At 38.6% G+C, this 16,383-nt stretch overlaps 1 protein-coding gene across 2 annotated transcripts; it reads right to left on the bottom strand.

Moving 5' to 3' along the window:
- Window positions 1–591: 591 nt before the first annotated feature.
- On the bottom strand, window positions 592–15,344 carry sncb (synuclein, beta). 2 transcript variants are annotated; one of them, XM_044127931.1, is made up of 6 exons: window positions 15,080–15,344; window positions 13,921–14,054; window positions 8,556–8,585; window positions 7,489–7,574; window positions 3,803–3,889; window positions 592–1,468 (listed from the first exon to the last, which is right to left on the bottom strand). In XM_044127931.1, the coding sequence occupies exons 2-6, from the start codon at window positions 14,039–14,041 to the stop codon at window positions 1,439–1,441; spliced, it is 354 nt and encodes a 117-aa protein (XP_043983866.1). In that variant the 5' UTR covers window positions 14,042–14,054; window positions 15,080–15,344; the 3' UTR covers window positions 592–1,438. The 2 variants fall into 2 exon arrangements, with proteins under 2 accessions (XP_043983866.1, XP_043983867.1); XM_044127932.1 differs by having other exon boundaries at window positions 13,921–14,051; window positions 15,080–15,283.
- Between the last annotated feature and the right edge of the window lie 1,039 nt (window positions 15,345–16,383).

Below are 16,383 nucleotides of genomic sequence, written 5' to 3'. Positions count from 1 at the left end.
TGGAGGAGTCTGCCACCTGCTGTACAGCCTCTTGAGCTGCCTGCACTGGAAACACATCACAAGATCTATTGGAAGTTCGCCTCAAAAACTGAAAATATGTCACGCATTTCACATCTAATGAGACACGTTGCTGGATTAGTCCTGTGATTGTACCTGCGGTGTCTGTGACCCCCTTTGCAGCCGAGTGGCTCGTTCCTTTCAGGCTCTCGAAGGACTTCTTAAACGAGGCCATGGTTCCTGTCTGTAACTCTGTAGCTTCCACAGAACTGTGTGATCCAAGAGGAACGGGAGGGACTGTTTAAAACAGCCCCCCTCCACACACACCAACCTATTTGAGCCCTAAACCTGCACGCTCCAGGCGGATTAACTGAGATAATCCCCTCCAAACCCCCCCAAAAAAGGGCTGGTTCAGACTGGCATCCTAAGAATGACAGCATTCCTGCCAGGGGGCTCAAGCCTACTCAGCAGATTTTCCACATCCAGACCAAACCCCCAGACAGGAGTGAGCAAAAAAAAAAACCCCAAAAAACTACAATGCTGAACAATGAGGCAGACAGTCATTTCAAGCAGAGAAAGAGTGCAAAGAATACATTTGTTTTTCAAACTTTTTATTTACAGAGGATTTGTTGTCTGGCTTAACACAGAAACCCTTACAGTGACAAGACCTGCAATTTAAAGCACATATTGATATGACAACCATTATGATTCCAAGACAGAATATACTGACTTTAACTTGTTAAAATCTTTATTACACACAAACACACACACGCACACGCACACACACACCCGCACCCACACGCGCACACAAACATGTACACTCTGTTGGCTTGTAACAGATAGTGTAGTGGAATGATTTCACGAGTAACTATAAAGATACGATGTAAAAAACTCTCACTTCAAAAAACAAGCTCATCTCCAAAGAAATCCAAAAAATAAAAACAAAAATAAAAAATAAAACACAAACAGGCATTATCGACATTTAAGAGGATATTATTGTTCTCATATCTGCTTGCAACAGGTCATATTTACTCATTTATTGTTATTTTTTCAGCCCCAAAATCTCATTTGGAAGCTGATGAACATCTATTGCACATTTCTAGATACAGATACGCACGAGTACAAAGTCACAAGTCCTGCCTCTGGTCTCATTTCATTGGGAGGGAATCAAGGAAATGAGACCGAGAGGACGAATCCTACATTTCAGTAAATACCTACACCCAACACATTACATTAATAACATGACATTTACAATATATAATAATATTAAAAGATTTGTCTTGAAGGAAGAACATTTTTCACTGGGAATGCTTGCCTTTTTAGTTGGATTTATTTATTTTTTTTGCAACAGGGATATAATTGTAATAGTTTCAGCATTTGTCCTTTTATTATTAGAAATGTTATTGTGCTGCTGGTTGGATGATGGTTTGGACTTCTGCATTTATGCCTCCGGCTCGTAGTCCTGGCTCTCCTGGAGGAGAAGAACAGGAGATGAGTGTGAGAGATAGACAGGTCATATCTGTTGCACATAAAGACTTTAACTAGTGGTGCTGCCAAGCTGCTTTTACTGGGAAGCGTGTCTGAGAGTATGCATAGTATGTGAAAAAAAAAGAAGAAAAGAATTCAACAAACTTATCTGATGATTCAATGTTAAAACACATAAAGATCCATTTTATATGACGATAGGAAAGTTAGACGGCTTGGAAGTAAAATATAAAAGAACAACTTAAGGATTATGTACATATCAAACTATGTTTACAAATTAGATGGGGTTGTGGAGCCAGTCTAGGTCAAATATATACTTACAAACAGGTAATGTTGCTCACTGCATACATGTTTAAACCTTTATGTTGGTTTGTTGCTAACTTTGTGTATTGCAACTTTGAATGGGAATGTAGTTTTGCAAGATATTTCACTTAGGAAGTCTGTAATTTATATATATATATATACATATATATATATAGACTTCAAGTTTTGCTATGAAAATAGGATTTATATCAAGCATAACTTAAACAACATTTTGACTTTGCCTCTGACACATGAAGTTAGCCTCTGTCTCTTTAAGAAGTTCCTGCTCTTTCCAAAACTCCACCTTCAGCGAGTCGTCACCACAGTATTTCTCCACTGTGCCATTTAGGATGAGCTTTAGGAGCGTTTGTATGATAAGCTCAGCAGACTCTCAGCTCCATCAAGTGTTTGGAAATTTCTACCGCCGCTGGTCTAGTGGAGCTGAGTGGGGAAAATGCTGACTGAAGTGCCAAGGAGGAGCAAGCTTTTGGCATCCCCCAATGGCTGCCATGGGGAGATTCGAGGGTTTCGCAAACCTGAATGAACGAATCAAAAACAGCACTCCAGGTATGTTTTTGATAAGGAAATAATATTATAACAAGTATATATAACACAAGTCCCATATAAAACACAAAAAAGGTCGATTTTGCATACAACCCTCTAAGTATCTTGTTCACAACTGATGGTTTAGGGCTTTATTTGCAGTACAACAATTGAAACCCCGTCATGAGAAAGGAGCTCTACTTTTAGGGGGATCTTAAAATGTTGCTGGGAATATATATATTACAGGCTCATTGCCAAGAGTGATGTCACTCTATTGTAATTGAGCTTCTGCGATCCAGCCAACAGATGGCAGCACAATCCTGTATGAGCACCAGGGGTGAGTTGTGTGCACATTCCTTGTTTGCTTGTAATACACACTGCTCTATTTAACACACACAAAAAAGAACAGTAAATGCACATAAGTTCTGCTGGTTTAAAATGAATGCAACAAGAAGATGATGATGCCCTGAAAAACGGTCTTAAGGCGACATTCGCGGTGCAGCAGTACAAATTAGTATTTATGACAACACAGGGAGACCCTGACATTACCCACAATGCATGGAGGCATAGAGCGTCATCGCCACACCCATTGAGACTGAGCTCGCACATCGCTTGTGTAGCAGAAAATGGGGGAGGGGAAAGAGATGCAGAGGAGTGGGAGAAAGAAGAAACGGAGGAGAGCAAGGATGATACATGCTAATGCCTGCAGGAGCCTGGTCTAGGATTAAGTTAGAATTTAATATTATTATTCATATATTAGCCCATGCAGAAAATAAAATAAAAAAACAGCTGTAAGTAACTGCACTGTAAGATCTTCAAGTCTTATCTAATTTTCCTTTTTTTTTTTTTAATCTTAACTAAAATTCCAGAAAATCATGACATATGTACTTGAAACACTATCCATATAATCTGTGTTGTGGGGCATTTACTACTGAGGCTATTTAAAATCTGGTATCAAAGACATTGACTCTGCGCAGTCTGTCTTGCCCCTGACAGTCAAATTCCAAAAATAACCATCTGTGTCGGACTCACATCCTGCCTGCATCTATGAACAGAATGACGACGCACACACACTTCGTTGCTGCTAGGTGGTGCTGTAGTCACTGTACTCCACGTACCCTGTGTGACAAATGGCTGGGAAAATCTTCTGATATTACTCCCAGAAAAAAAAAAAAATGAACAGCGACCTCAGCGAGGTAGTATTTGAGAGGAAGACAAGTGGAGGGCAAGTGTGGAGGGCTGTTGAAATACAATCCAGCGTGAATGTGAAGCCATGCAAAGCTTGTGAACACCAGCATGCCTCCATCTACTGTAAGTGAATGGACTCGTCCCTGCCTGCGACCCAGTGTTTTACATAACATACAAAAATGCTTTCTGCTGTACAGTCACCGGTTCATATTGACTGCACGTTGACATGTGACTTTTGAAAGAACAGACATGAGGGAGACATTCAGGCTTATGTTGTGCCGGTTACCTGCTGGGACTCATCATATGCCTCCCCTTCTGGCTCCAGCATTGCCTCTCCTTGGCCTTCCATGGCCTCCTGCCCGTACTCCTCAGGCTGCAGAGAAGGTGAGAGAAAAATGAGACGGGAAAAGATTCACAGAAGCAGAAGAAACTAAGCATATTGCTTATGATGCTACAAGCTTCGACATGTGTTTAAATAGCTAAATGTTTTCTTCATAAAGCCCCGTATCTCTCATTGTGAGATTGATTTCAGTTTCTCTTTAAGATGAGAAAAGTAAAGTAAAGACATGCAACCATTAGGCTCTAAAATACAATGGAAAGCTCTAAATCCATGAAAATCTTTACATTTGGCTTTGTGGTATGTTGTCTTTCACTTAGTTATATAAGTCAGCTCCAATTTCAGATCAAACCCAATGAAAAGTCAGATTGCTTTGGGAAGACTGATATTTCAGATCAAACCTGTTCTCAAAATCCAACATGGCTGCCTTGTGCCTACAAAATTTAAACAGTTGCAGAAATCTATTTCAGCACTTCTGTCAGTTTGCATTAGGAAAGCCTCACACGTGACCCTGTATTCCAGTTTCAATGCTTTATTTGAAAGGGAAATCAAATGCTGCATCCAAACACATCCAACAATCTTTACAGCCCATCATGGATGTAATTGCTGTGGGCAGGAATGAGCTCCAGAAGCAGTCAGGCTTGCAACAAATCTAAAAAAAAAAAGCCTCGGTCTGAAGAACCTGTTGCTATATGACAGGACAGTATCATGAATGTCATGACATGCATGTCCAGGATGACACCATCAGGTGTTGGCAAGCAGATCTAAGTTCCCACTTTACAAGAAAAAATGAATGCACAATGATAATATCAGACTGAAGACGAAGAACAATGCTTATTTTTTCAGAATGTGCTCATGCTGATGCTGTGCATAAATATCACTGGAAGTGTTTTTATTACATTTTAATTGGTTAATATTGGGGTGTTTCTCATCAAAAATTCAGAGATGGTTTAGTCATAGCTTTTGTTCTAATTAGTTAGAAATTTGTGTCACCAACAAACACTTGGTCAATTAGTTAATAAGCTATAAAAGAGGCTAATAGAGGTATAGCTCCATGTGTTACTTTATGACAACAGTTAAATTTTACAATAGTTGTATTTGCCTAAAGTCAAGATGGGTGGCCAAGCATGCAAAACATATGAACACCAGCAAGTGAGTTTTGTCATGTTGATCATGAGGTGCTTAGCCTACCACTTTAGTCTGAATGAATCCATTCAAAAGTCTCTTTATTTCCTTTTAAACTACATTTGTAAGGACAATTCATTCATAGGTTGAGTAACAGTCTTGGTTATGTGGATTGCATGCAAATCATCTCTGCTTTTGGCCTCAGTGGAAATGCAAAACTTGTGATCACAGGAGTTTACCGTAATGCAGAAAGATCTCAAGATTAGACTCTGCTACCAGTCGCAATCACATATCTCCTCTCTTAGGAAGCAAACATTATCTTCTAAGGTGATAACATCCAGTTTGCTGCAGTTTTTTTTTTTTTCCAGAGAAGTCCTCCATGGTGTGAGTTAGAGATGATGAAATGGACTGCCTGCTCACCTCAACCAACAGCCTGTCAACCACATTGATTTGTGTGTTGTGCTGTGAAAACACTTCAACCACCAACTTTTTCAACTCTGCTGCTTTATCCATAAAAGTATTTTAATCACGAACATAGGATTTTAAAGGGAAATAAACAGGTTCTCTGACTGGTAAAAAAATAAAAAATAAAGAAAAATTTGCAGTCAGGAATTGCAAGAACCTACAAACAAATAATTGACCAACCACAAATTTACCCAGTTTTTGTGTAAAAATTTGTAAAAAGAACAAAGTTCATCATATCAACAGGCATTACTTATTGACATAGTCAACCGATAAAGTCTACGTTTCAACTATCAAATTAAAATAAATGGGATCATCATATCCAATGTTTGTTTTAGACATTTGTTTTAATGCAATGACACTGTAGCTTTAAAACAAAGTAGATTTTAAATATCTGACTTTGGGTGTTCTTTGAATTGAAAGGGAAAATAATTTCAAAGGGTTTTTGTGTTACTTTATCATATCAATGCTGTCAGATATGGCCTGAGCAGCTGATGCATGCTGTGAAAAACGACACTATTCACAATATGCATCCGCTTTTGACCCACCTGCTTTGGCTAGCCCTGAAAAACAAAGCTAGTGGGTCACACGCCATTTATTTTTAAACCCAGCACTAATCAAGTCAATTAGGCCACAGAGGAGGAACAGGCTGTAATCCTGTGTGCTCTGGCAAGATGGTGTCTTTGCAGTAAATCCACCAATGAGATCAACATGGCCTTAGAGGATGCACCATGGGATACCACCACAAAGACACACCTAATCAGATGGATCACTGATTGTGAAAAAGTGAACGTGATATTTTATGATTGGTTGCACGTATTTAGGGTAGACACAGTAGTAACATTTCATTCAGACGCTCACAAAAATGTTCATATCGTATTTAAAAAGTTCTTTTTCATGTTCTCAAGGTATAAATAGAAGATTCTACTTTTCATTTTTCTAACTATATAGCCAACCACGTAACTTACTGTATTGAAACATGCAGAGCATGAACTCCTCAAAACCTTTTAAGGTGTCCAAAAGCCAGCAAGACATTAGCAGGATATCCTCTAAGATGAGTTACTCAGCAAATCTCAGAGATGGATTAGATTAGATTGAGATTAGAGGTACTTTGAACTCATTCATCTCTTCTTACTCTTTGCTATGCACCTCAAAACATTCTTAAAGCTTTTAAAACTTGTGAAAACATCTTTTAAGTCTGTTTATGTGAAAAAGGTTTTTGCAAAATTTGTGGCGTGAAGTCTCAATATCCATCCTGCAGCTCGTATGACTTACTAATATTTCCTAAACCACTTTTATGAAGAAAAAATAAATAAACTAGCTTTGACAGAAATGTTCAGACCCTGTTCTGACAATAAGGCATTCTTTTATAATTTGTTCGTTTTCAAATGACTGCCGTGGTTGTTTTAATGTTTTGAGTGATTGGTGTGTCAGTGCTGGCAAATTGTTCAGTACAGTGTGAACAGTGTAGCACTTCTGCTGTTTTATCACTTGTATGTATTGAGCCACTGAGTGGGCAATAAGAACAAGCTGTCAGATTTATTATATTAGTGAAACAGTGGAGAAAAGACCAGCATTGTGGGATGAGACCGCTTACAGTTTCACAGAATATCTGAAAAGTTAGACCAAGTGTGACTTTGATAACAGTGGAAGACCAGTTTTTATATCAGGTGAAGAAACCACATAGGATTACAAAATATATTTGACTCAAATTTCAAAGCTTACATGGAGTTAGGACATTGTTTCTGTTTGTTTTTTTCTATGGTAGGACAATTGATATTCTTTGATTTTTAACCAAAAAAAACAAAAAAAAACTTACTGCAAATGTCTGCTTCTGAAAGTTGTAAGACGCTTGCCTCGGGTAATAGATCTGCGTTTAGATTCTTTTCAACCCATAAACTAACCATAACAAGATTTTAGACTCTGGATGCAGATCACCATTAGCATCTATGATTACACCAATTCAGCAACTCTTGAAAAAAAAAATATATATATATATCCATGTCTCATGTGACAGGAGGATTTTTAGACAGACCCGCTGCACTCACATTCATGTCACTTGGGAATTCGTCCTTCTTCACCAGACCAGTGGCAGCAACAATATTCCCCATCGCTCCGGTGGTCTTCTCAGCCACTGCAGACACACACACACACACACACACACACAAATGTAACTCTACCCCGCAAAACCCAACAGATACACTAAAAGCAAAATGCTGTCCTCTTGTGTTTCATAATTGACCTTCACTTAGCCTCATAATGAGTGAGCTTTAAAAATAATTTAGGTTTTGCTACAATAAGGAAATGATTATTTCTTAGAGTAAGAATGACACTTTTAAAATGAAAGATAAGCAGGGACTCATCTGATTGAAAACAAAAAATCCAATCTTTTGTCCTGTCAGTGAACACACCACACCTAAGCCTTCTTTGCAACACTCTTTGGTAATGGAAGAATGATGACTTAGCTACTCAATGAATCAAGAAAAACTGTAAATTATGCATTTTTTTAATTAGCATGTTGACTTCTCCTGCGGTAACAGGTGAGACCTTTCCAGACAACATGAGTTGAACATGTTACTGCAACGGTGCTCTGTTTTTATCCGTTTAAACAGTTCAGTTTTATGTCTGAACTGTCGAATTAGAAAATGTTGGGAATTTTCTCAAACATTTGGTTGGACTTGGCTGATATTGATTTTGATTTGGGTCTTGTAGAAAAATATATAAATAAATAAAAAGTAGTACAAAGAAACCATTTCACTGAATATTCTGTGAAATGGCTCACATCAACATTTCAAGATGTGCAAAACAGAAAGAGAAAACTTACAAAGATGTAATATTTATGTAAAAAAATGTGGTGTAATTCTTTCTGAGTTGCTTTGAAACCTCTGTTTCATAACCTGATGAATTTTGCTCTGTTTGTACATTTTCACTGATTCAGAAAGAAGCATCCCCATAGCCTCCAAATGTTTCTGTGAAAGCCATCGTTTTATTATAATCAAACATTTTGCTTTTAAGCCCACCCAAAGGGGTGAGCTGCACACATTCAGACACTGTCCACAAAACCTCTGGTCTGTGCATCTCCAATTAACATGTTATTGACAGACGGAAACCTCACCTGTGCCCACGCTGTCTTTGGCTTTGGAACCTGAAATGTGGAAAGAGGGAAGAAAATTGGTCAGAAAATGAACTCAATTCCTCCAGAAACTCTCTGCTTGTGTCTGCCTGGGTAAAAACATATCTGCTGAACTTTGTCTCAGTAAAATGAACTGACTTTCACCCAGTTCAGTCTGCATTTCAATTTGTGTCCAGTTGTCGTCAAGAAGCATAGCCTGACTAATTGAACACTTTTCAGTATTTACTTCCGAGGTTCTTCCAAGAGAGTCATGTCCTTATTCTGATTACATCTGAAATATCACAACCAGACAGAATTGGCTTAAAATTAAATAAAACAGTGCAATTTTTCATCTATTATTCACTGACCGCATGAGATAAACGAGAAGCATTAACCTTTTAGATTTCTCAGTTGTTATATTGGGAGAGGTTATAAAACTTTATAGCCACTTTAAACTACAACACAGCCATTGTTCAAGTCTCTGACCTTTGGTAGACTTCATTCATCTACGCTGAACTTCATCAAGCTATTAAGGCAATCTACTGTGTGCCTACAGATCACTCAGTGCCTGTCATCCTATGTGGTTCTTTTGGCCACTGAGGGCTGAGGAAAGACAAATGTGGATGAAGTAGAGAGCTGTCTCTACAAAGGTTGAACCTTGAAAGAAAACATATCAGCGTGGTGCAAACATGCCCTAGCTGTGACTGGAATATCAAAAACGATGCCGATATGCATTGAAACACATGTAAAATGCAGAGTTATATAAAAACACGCTAAAACAAAATATTGAATTTAGTATCCCAAAGAGCAATAAACCCACTGAATAAACCTTATTCAGATATTTTTTTTAAAGAAATGGGAGTGACTCTTTCCATTTGGATTTTCAGCCTTTAGAGTGTTATCTGTCAAGGCCAAATAAATAAAGTTCTCCATGCATTTTTAGTAATCTGCAATACATTACTATTGTATTTAAATATATGTGTTGTAATCTCCCCCAAAATTATTATTAATCCTTATAGAGATACTTTAAAAGTCTTTAAAAGTCACAGTTGCATATGCTAACAATACAAATAAGATTTTATTAGTGACTCGCCATTCGTTAATGCAAAAAATTCTATCTTTTTCTGATATAACATGTATACTGTCAACTCCTTCAGCACAATTAGACTCAGTAAGAGTGAAGACAATTTTAATTTTGCTTTCTCCAGTCAGTGAGGGGTTTTAAATAAAGTGTGAAGATGCAGAAATATAACTAAGAGGAAACAGATATGTCTTGTTTAGGCTGGAAGAAAATGAGGAGGAGGAGAGAGAGATATAGATCATTACAGGAAGTTGCTCTGTTGAATTCTTTTAAACTTTGGATTTGAAAATATTGGAAACCTTTTGGAAATCAGAGTTGATGAAAAATTGGCCACACAAGCTTGAATGGTGGATTTCAAGAAACATTTGATTTCCACAAAGAAAATTTTTTTTAAATAAAAAAATCTCAAGAGCCATACGCAGAAAATATGCAAATGAGTTGCTAAGTGCTTCTGTTGATCAGAAAGTCTAGGAACCTTTTAGAAGGAATCTAAGGCTCTCTGTCTTCCTGAATTAAACGTAAAATATTGCGCAGTGGGTAATTTCTCATAGATATTTTTCAAAATAGCTACAAAAATACTGTTCCCTAAACTTACTGTGACAGCTGCCCCTGCTGTCACACAGAATTGGTAATGGTTTTCTGTTTTCTTTAATGTTACTTTACATATATTAATTAGTGTTTAGTTTAGATTTATCTATATCTTTGAAATTATTTTTATTAGTCTGACTTTTTAAGTTAACTATTTGACGTGCACACATTTAGTTAACTTTATTTGTCAGTTCTTTGTATTTTTTGTTAAAGACAACCATTTAATTTCTTCCTTTTGAGTTATTAGTTTCCTTTGGATCTGCCCCTGGAAATCACAGATGAGCTCCAGCTGACTGAGGTCCACGGATGTCAAACTCCCTCAGCGGGCCGGTCCATTTGTTTACCAGGGGAAGGGGATATTTGGTTTATAGTTTATTTTGACCATTTATTTAATGTTTCTTCTTTTTGAAAGTTAGTTTAAATTTGATATTTATTTAATTTAAAGATTTAATAATGATCTCACTAATATTTGTTAGGTTCTTGTGTGTTTAGTTACCCCCTTGTGTGTGTTAGCAGTGGTCTGATCAGCCACTATTTAAGTTTCCCTCATGTCTTGTTTGTTAGGTCAGTTTGTGCTTGAGTTTCTTTTGTTACCACTTGAGTTACATTTTGTTATGTTGACCTCAGTTTTTGGGCCCAATTTGTCATTTTGAATTATTTTGGACATTTTTTGTAATAAATTAAGATTATTTTTGGAAATTATTTTACGTCTCCTTGGCTGGTCTATGCAAAACCCTCACACTTACCAATGTCTACAGTAAGACAAGTGTTCGAAACAACTGGATCTCTGACAAATGTGACAAGACAAGAACTTAAGTTTATCTTACCGCCACACAAATAAAGTAGTGTGGCAAGAAAATCTTAAAAGATCAACGGAGGATGGCAGACCATTCTTTCAGCGTGAGAATATACTGCTACAATAAAAGTTTAATTATATCTAAAGGATTTTGCACATATTCAGCAAGCACTTTTTTCACTTTATGACTTCTGTGACTAAAAATATAAATAGTATCATCAATATTTAAGCACAGAAACGAATTGCCAGACGTTGATGTAACAGCAATGATTCAGAGAATGCAAGACGTAAGTTATTCTATTCTTACATGTGGTACATGAATCAGTGAATTTGCCTGTTTATTGCAGCATGAATTGCATACTGCTTCCTCCTTGCCTCTCTCATTTTGCTCAGCTGGGTGGGTGGTCTTCAGTAGCAGCAGCTGTCAAAAGGAAAGTCTCAGATGAATCAAATCGCTGCTACCCCTCCTCCAAGAGGAGCCTCCAAGCAAACACATGAGCAGTTTTCCAGGACACCACCAGACCCAACATGCAGCGGCAGAGAAGAAGCAGAAATTGTCCTTTTTTTCCTTGCTGCTCAGTGTGGGAACAGTGGAAATGAGTCTGCACATGTTGTGACTGCAGTCTGGCATATTTGGAGTCCTGTTGAAAGTCAGGGGCACTGTGCTAAATGTGCTGGGTAGTAAGATGACATCTACAGACTGACAAATCTGACAACGTTGGCTAAAAATAGGCAAGGTTCTCTGAATGCAACAAAAAGAGCTAACCGTTGCAGAATAAACAAAACAAGCTGATGAATTTAGAGGGGCGAGGGGTTTATGTGTGAGTGGAAATTTGGGTTTCTGAACAAGTGTCCAGCATCTTACCGAGAAACCCTTTGCAGCATTGCTCAGTTTCTCTGAGAGACACAAACAAACTGAACAATACTCGTCAGGGTTGGTGCTATTTCTAGCAGCAAAAAATCTATAGCGCACTGCTATTCTAACTCCCTGAACTTTATCACATTGTTTCACATTACAGTCATAAATCTCAATGTATTTTAGTTGGATTTCATGTCGCAGCCCGACACAAAGTAGAGCATAATTGTAAAATGGAAGCAAGCTCAGATTCAGAGATCGGGAGACAAGCTTAGTCGTCCGGAGAAGGCTTGGAATAGAGCTGCTGGTCTTTAACCCCGGCGTGCCTCAATTTGGAGGTTTTTCAGGGCTGTAAAGCCCTTCTAGCCTAAGAATGCCTTGGGAAACCTCAGCGTGAGTTGGAGAGAGTCTCTCTGATCCAGGACTATAATCCACTCATTGATAAGCAGAAAATTGCAGATGGATATTTGTCCTGTCAAAAGATTATCCCTCTTGAGCTGTGGGTCTGCAGCTCCCCCAGTGACACCATGGGTCCCTTTAGCTCCTTTGTTTATAAATAATCTCCTTGTCTTTAAACACATATGGACTCTAGTTATTAGTTTGGTGACTTCTGAAGTGAAATGAGTGAACTATTTAAAGGTTTCAGATGAAACTGGGTCGAATATAAATGCCTGGCATATTTTTTTTTCTTATTGTTCTTCTTCCAATCAGCATTTATGCACTTCCTGGTGTCGGTCTATCTCATGAAATTCTGATATATTATGTCAAAGTCTCTGACTGTGATGTGACAAAATGTTTTCTTTTTAAATGTATTTAATAATCCCCAGAGTATTTAAAGTTAATATAATTAGTTATTAGATAGAGATACGAATAAGTTTTTGTTTCCCTATGGTGTTGTGTTTTACCTGTCATTTTAAACAGCACCAATTTGGATTCAAAAGTGGCAGAGTCAAACACTGAAACAAAAAAATAACTCAAAGAAACAGATCTTAAAAATAAAGGGAGGATCAAATCTTTTTTACCATAGATCTACAGTACAGACAAGGTGTCTCCAAACTTTTGGTCTGTACTGTATATGAAAGTACCGTACGTACGTAAGTATCTCTGGATTGTGTTTTTATATAACTCTATATGAAAGTACCGTATTTTTTGGACTATGAGCCGCTACTTTTTCCCACTCTGAACCAAGCGACTTACAGCCCGGTGCGGCTTTTCTGTGGATTTTTCTTCAACCACTAGGGGGCTCTTTAGCACGAAATGAATCGTTAGAAGTCAAAATTCGAAATCAAAGAAGAAAGTGTTAATTTTTATTTAGAACAAGCACATGCTAGCAGCAGCCACGACGGAGAAATGTCTTCAAACTCGTACACCCTCAACATGGAAACCACACAAAGAAGTTTGTATGACGCAGCTTTTAAAGTGAAGGCTATCAATCTGGGCAAATAAGACCAGATTGATAGCCGCTGCACGTAAGCTCATCGTGAACGGATCCATGGTTCGGCGTTGGAGACGGAGGGCTGCGTCCTTAATAAATCCAGCAGATTTATAAAAATAAAAAATAAAATAACATGAAAGCGGCTCAAAGGTGCGGCTTATAATAAGGTGCACTTTATAGTTCGGAGAATATGGTATTTACTACATGGCATATAACACTAAGAACATTACTGAAGTTGTGTGCTACATAACAGGTCACCCACAGAGAGCTGTGGAAATGTTCTCCTGTTGGAATACAAATTTGACCAAATGTTAAACCCATGCGCTCTTCTTTCTCCTGATTACTTTGTGTAAGAAATAGGACATCCGCCCAGTGAGCGGGAGAGGTTACTGTATAAGTGACATTTATTTATTTATTTATTTATTTTTAGAAAATATTGAAGAAGGGTTGAAATGCAAAACCATGTCAGCCTTGTATTGGTTGGGGAATCAATACAAGGCTGACATGTCTTGTATAAATCAATCAAGACAATCAAATAAATCAAGTCTCACAGCACATTTAGGTGATTTGCATGAAAACGACCCGGCAAACATCACTCTGAGAGCGCCTCACCTACAAACATGACTCCTTCCTTGGTCTTTTCCGCCGCCACTGCAACTCCTTCCTTGGTCTTTTCTGCGGCCACAGCCATCCCCTCCTTTGCTTTAGACAAACCCTTCATAAACACATCCATCTTGGCCGAGCTACTGTGGATAGATGAGCAGTCAATGACAATCACAGACTAAAATAAGCTTCAGCTTCACATATATTTAAATCCTTATCGCTCGTGTGTGTGTGTGTGTGTTTTTTTTTTGTTTGTTTTTTTGCATCCTAGTGCTTGGCTAACTGTATTGTGGCTGTGTTTTTATGAAGCCTTGATGTAATTTAGTGGAGCACTAGTTGGAGGTGGTGAAACAGGCAGCACCGCCTCCTGTGGCAGATCGTGACGGCTGCAGTTCAGTCAGCTGCCAGTGGTATATATATAAATATATAAAAACCTCTCTGCTCACTCATGCATTCAACTCCCTTTTTTCCAAATCATGTCAGTGCATTAAATATTTATAGGGAAAAATATATTTGAATGAAAGGGCTAATCACGGAAGAGCTCATTAATTATTGCTCGAATTAAATGTTACTCCAAGTGGCAGCGAGAAGACAGGACTCCACCTGGCCTGTTTTACACATAAGAGACTACACAGTATACTAGATTACATTATATCTGGAGGTTGGACTTAATGTATATTTTCACGGCCACACTACGTTGCTGGGGGAAGGGAGTCACGATTAAATCACCAATACAAGAAACAGTCTACCATTAAACGAAAACCAGCGTAAAGCCTCAGATTATCAGCTTGGACTAACATTAGGCGCCAATCCCTTCAGAGACTCTCTGGATGGTGCGGGTCAAACATTCTTCATCCAGCATCTCCAGCCTAATTATATGCATCAAGTTACACCATCTCCATCTCGCATCACGTCCACATCCGTCTTTACACACAGACGAGCCCCCCCCCGCTCCCAGCCCTCACGCCGTGCTCCAAATTCATCGCGGTCTATAAATTTACATACGTCTACTTTCTTCACCAGCTCCGGGTTGCTTAATGCTCGGCGGAAACCGGTTTCCCTACTACGTACGACGGCGCTCCCAGGCATGGCCATCAAATGGTGGTGACCTCTATACGCTTAGCCGTCAACATGAACGATGAGACGGCACACGGAGAGTCGTCCTTACCTCTTTTGCAGATAGCCTTCGACTTGTCCCCTTATGGTCCGGTCACACCCACACGAGAAACTATCGTCTGAATCGGAGATATCTTCAGATGATCTCTAGGTGGGCCTTCCTCGGGCAGATCTCCACTAAACAGGGACGGCCCACTTTACAGTGCGGCTCAGAATATCACGTATGCCGCCCTCCTCCTCCTCTTCCTCTTCCTCACGCTCAACCCACCCCTCCTCCCCCTTCACCTCTCCTTCTCTCCTCCGCTTCAGTTTCATCTGTTTTTCCCCACCGGTTCCCTTCTCTATCGATCAGTCCAGATGTTACTGCAAAGGAAATCAATTTAACAAAGCCCGCTCATCTGCTTATTTTATTTTTCCTCTCCACACGCCAAACACAGTAGATAAATTGTAGCGTGAAGGCGCACCTTTGTGGTTTTCTAGATCCAGTTATAACTTTACACTTTTGAAGTTGTAGTCAGCGAAACAGAAAATTATTCGGATTTTCAGCGTCCTGAGTTGCTCATTTGACAGCATGCCCACAGGACAAACGCACTACTTCATAGTTTGAAAGTTGTGTCAACAACTGAATATTTTTCTGCTCTTGCTATTTGAACTGAAAATAATGGTTTCACGCACATTGTAACTGCCTGCAAGTAATTCAGAGCAATAGAGTTGTCAGTCTGCTCCAGGATAACAACTCGACCACATTTTAAATGATGTTTAAAGAGAGATTATAACGCGACATCCAGCATTTACTTTAAGGTTACTACGTCATTAAATAATTAAGTTCTACTGAACACAACCTTGAAACCTAATCTGCGGTTCAGACATTTTAATGAATTGTTTTCTCACTGTAGGGAATTGTAAAACAAGTTGCTGTGACGCAGGTTTGTATGACGCAAAAATGATCAAACATAGGCTATTTGAAATGTTTCTCTCCTCGGAGAAATAATCCACATCAACACCACGTATTGGCAGTTTTCACCTTCTAAGACATGCTGTCCTACATAATGTTTATCTAATAAATAATGCAAACTAGTTAATGTTTGTCATACTTTTAAACCGAAGGATTTCAGTATTGACTTGCTAATGAACTCTAATGCATCTCTTAAATGCACAATGTGGGGACACCAAAGAGGATTAATGCTGGTGGCTATTGGGCTACACTTGTAATAGGAAGTAGCTCTTAAATAAAGATGTACTTTGGGACGCCAATTTTGCACCCACACTTGATGGCACATTCAGACATGTGATATACATGCACCCTTTAATTTGGTAAACACAGCACAGCAATTAAAATGAAATACAAATGGAAAG

This window comes from Gambusia affinis, linkage group LG09 (genome assembly GCF_019740435.1).
Source record: "Gambusia affinis linkage group LG09, SWU_Gaff_1.0, whole genome shotgun sequence".
Lineage (NCBI taxonomy): Eukaryota > Metazoa > Chordata > Actinopteri > Cyprinodontiformes > Poeciliidae > Gambusia > Gambusia affinis.
The sequence above is the reverse complement of the archived record's forward strand: the minus strand, read 5'-3'. Positions and strand labels throughout refer to the sequence as shown.

Excerpts from the sequence above, each read along its gene's own strand:
- sncb (XM_044127931.1), bottom strand. The coding sequence starts at position 14,041 with ATGGATGTGTTTATGAAGGGTTTGTCTAAAGCAAAGGAGGGGATGGCT. Across the intron at positions 8,586-13,920 it reads GGAAGGAGTCATGTTTGTAG|GTTCCAAAGCCAAAGACAGC; the intron begins GTGAGGCGCTCT and ends TCCACATTTCAG. Across the intron at positions 1,469-3,802 it reads CATATGATGAGTCCCAGCAG|GAGAGCCAGGACTACGAGCC; the intron begins GTAACCGGCACA and ends CTTCTCCTCCAG.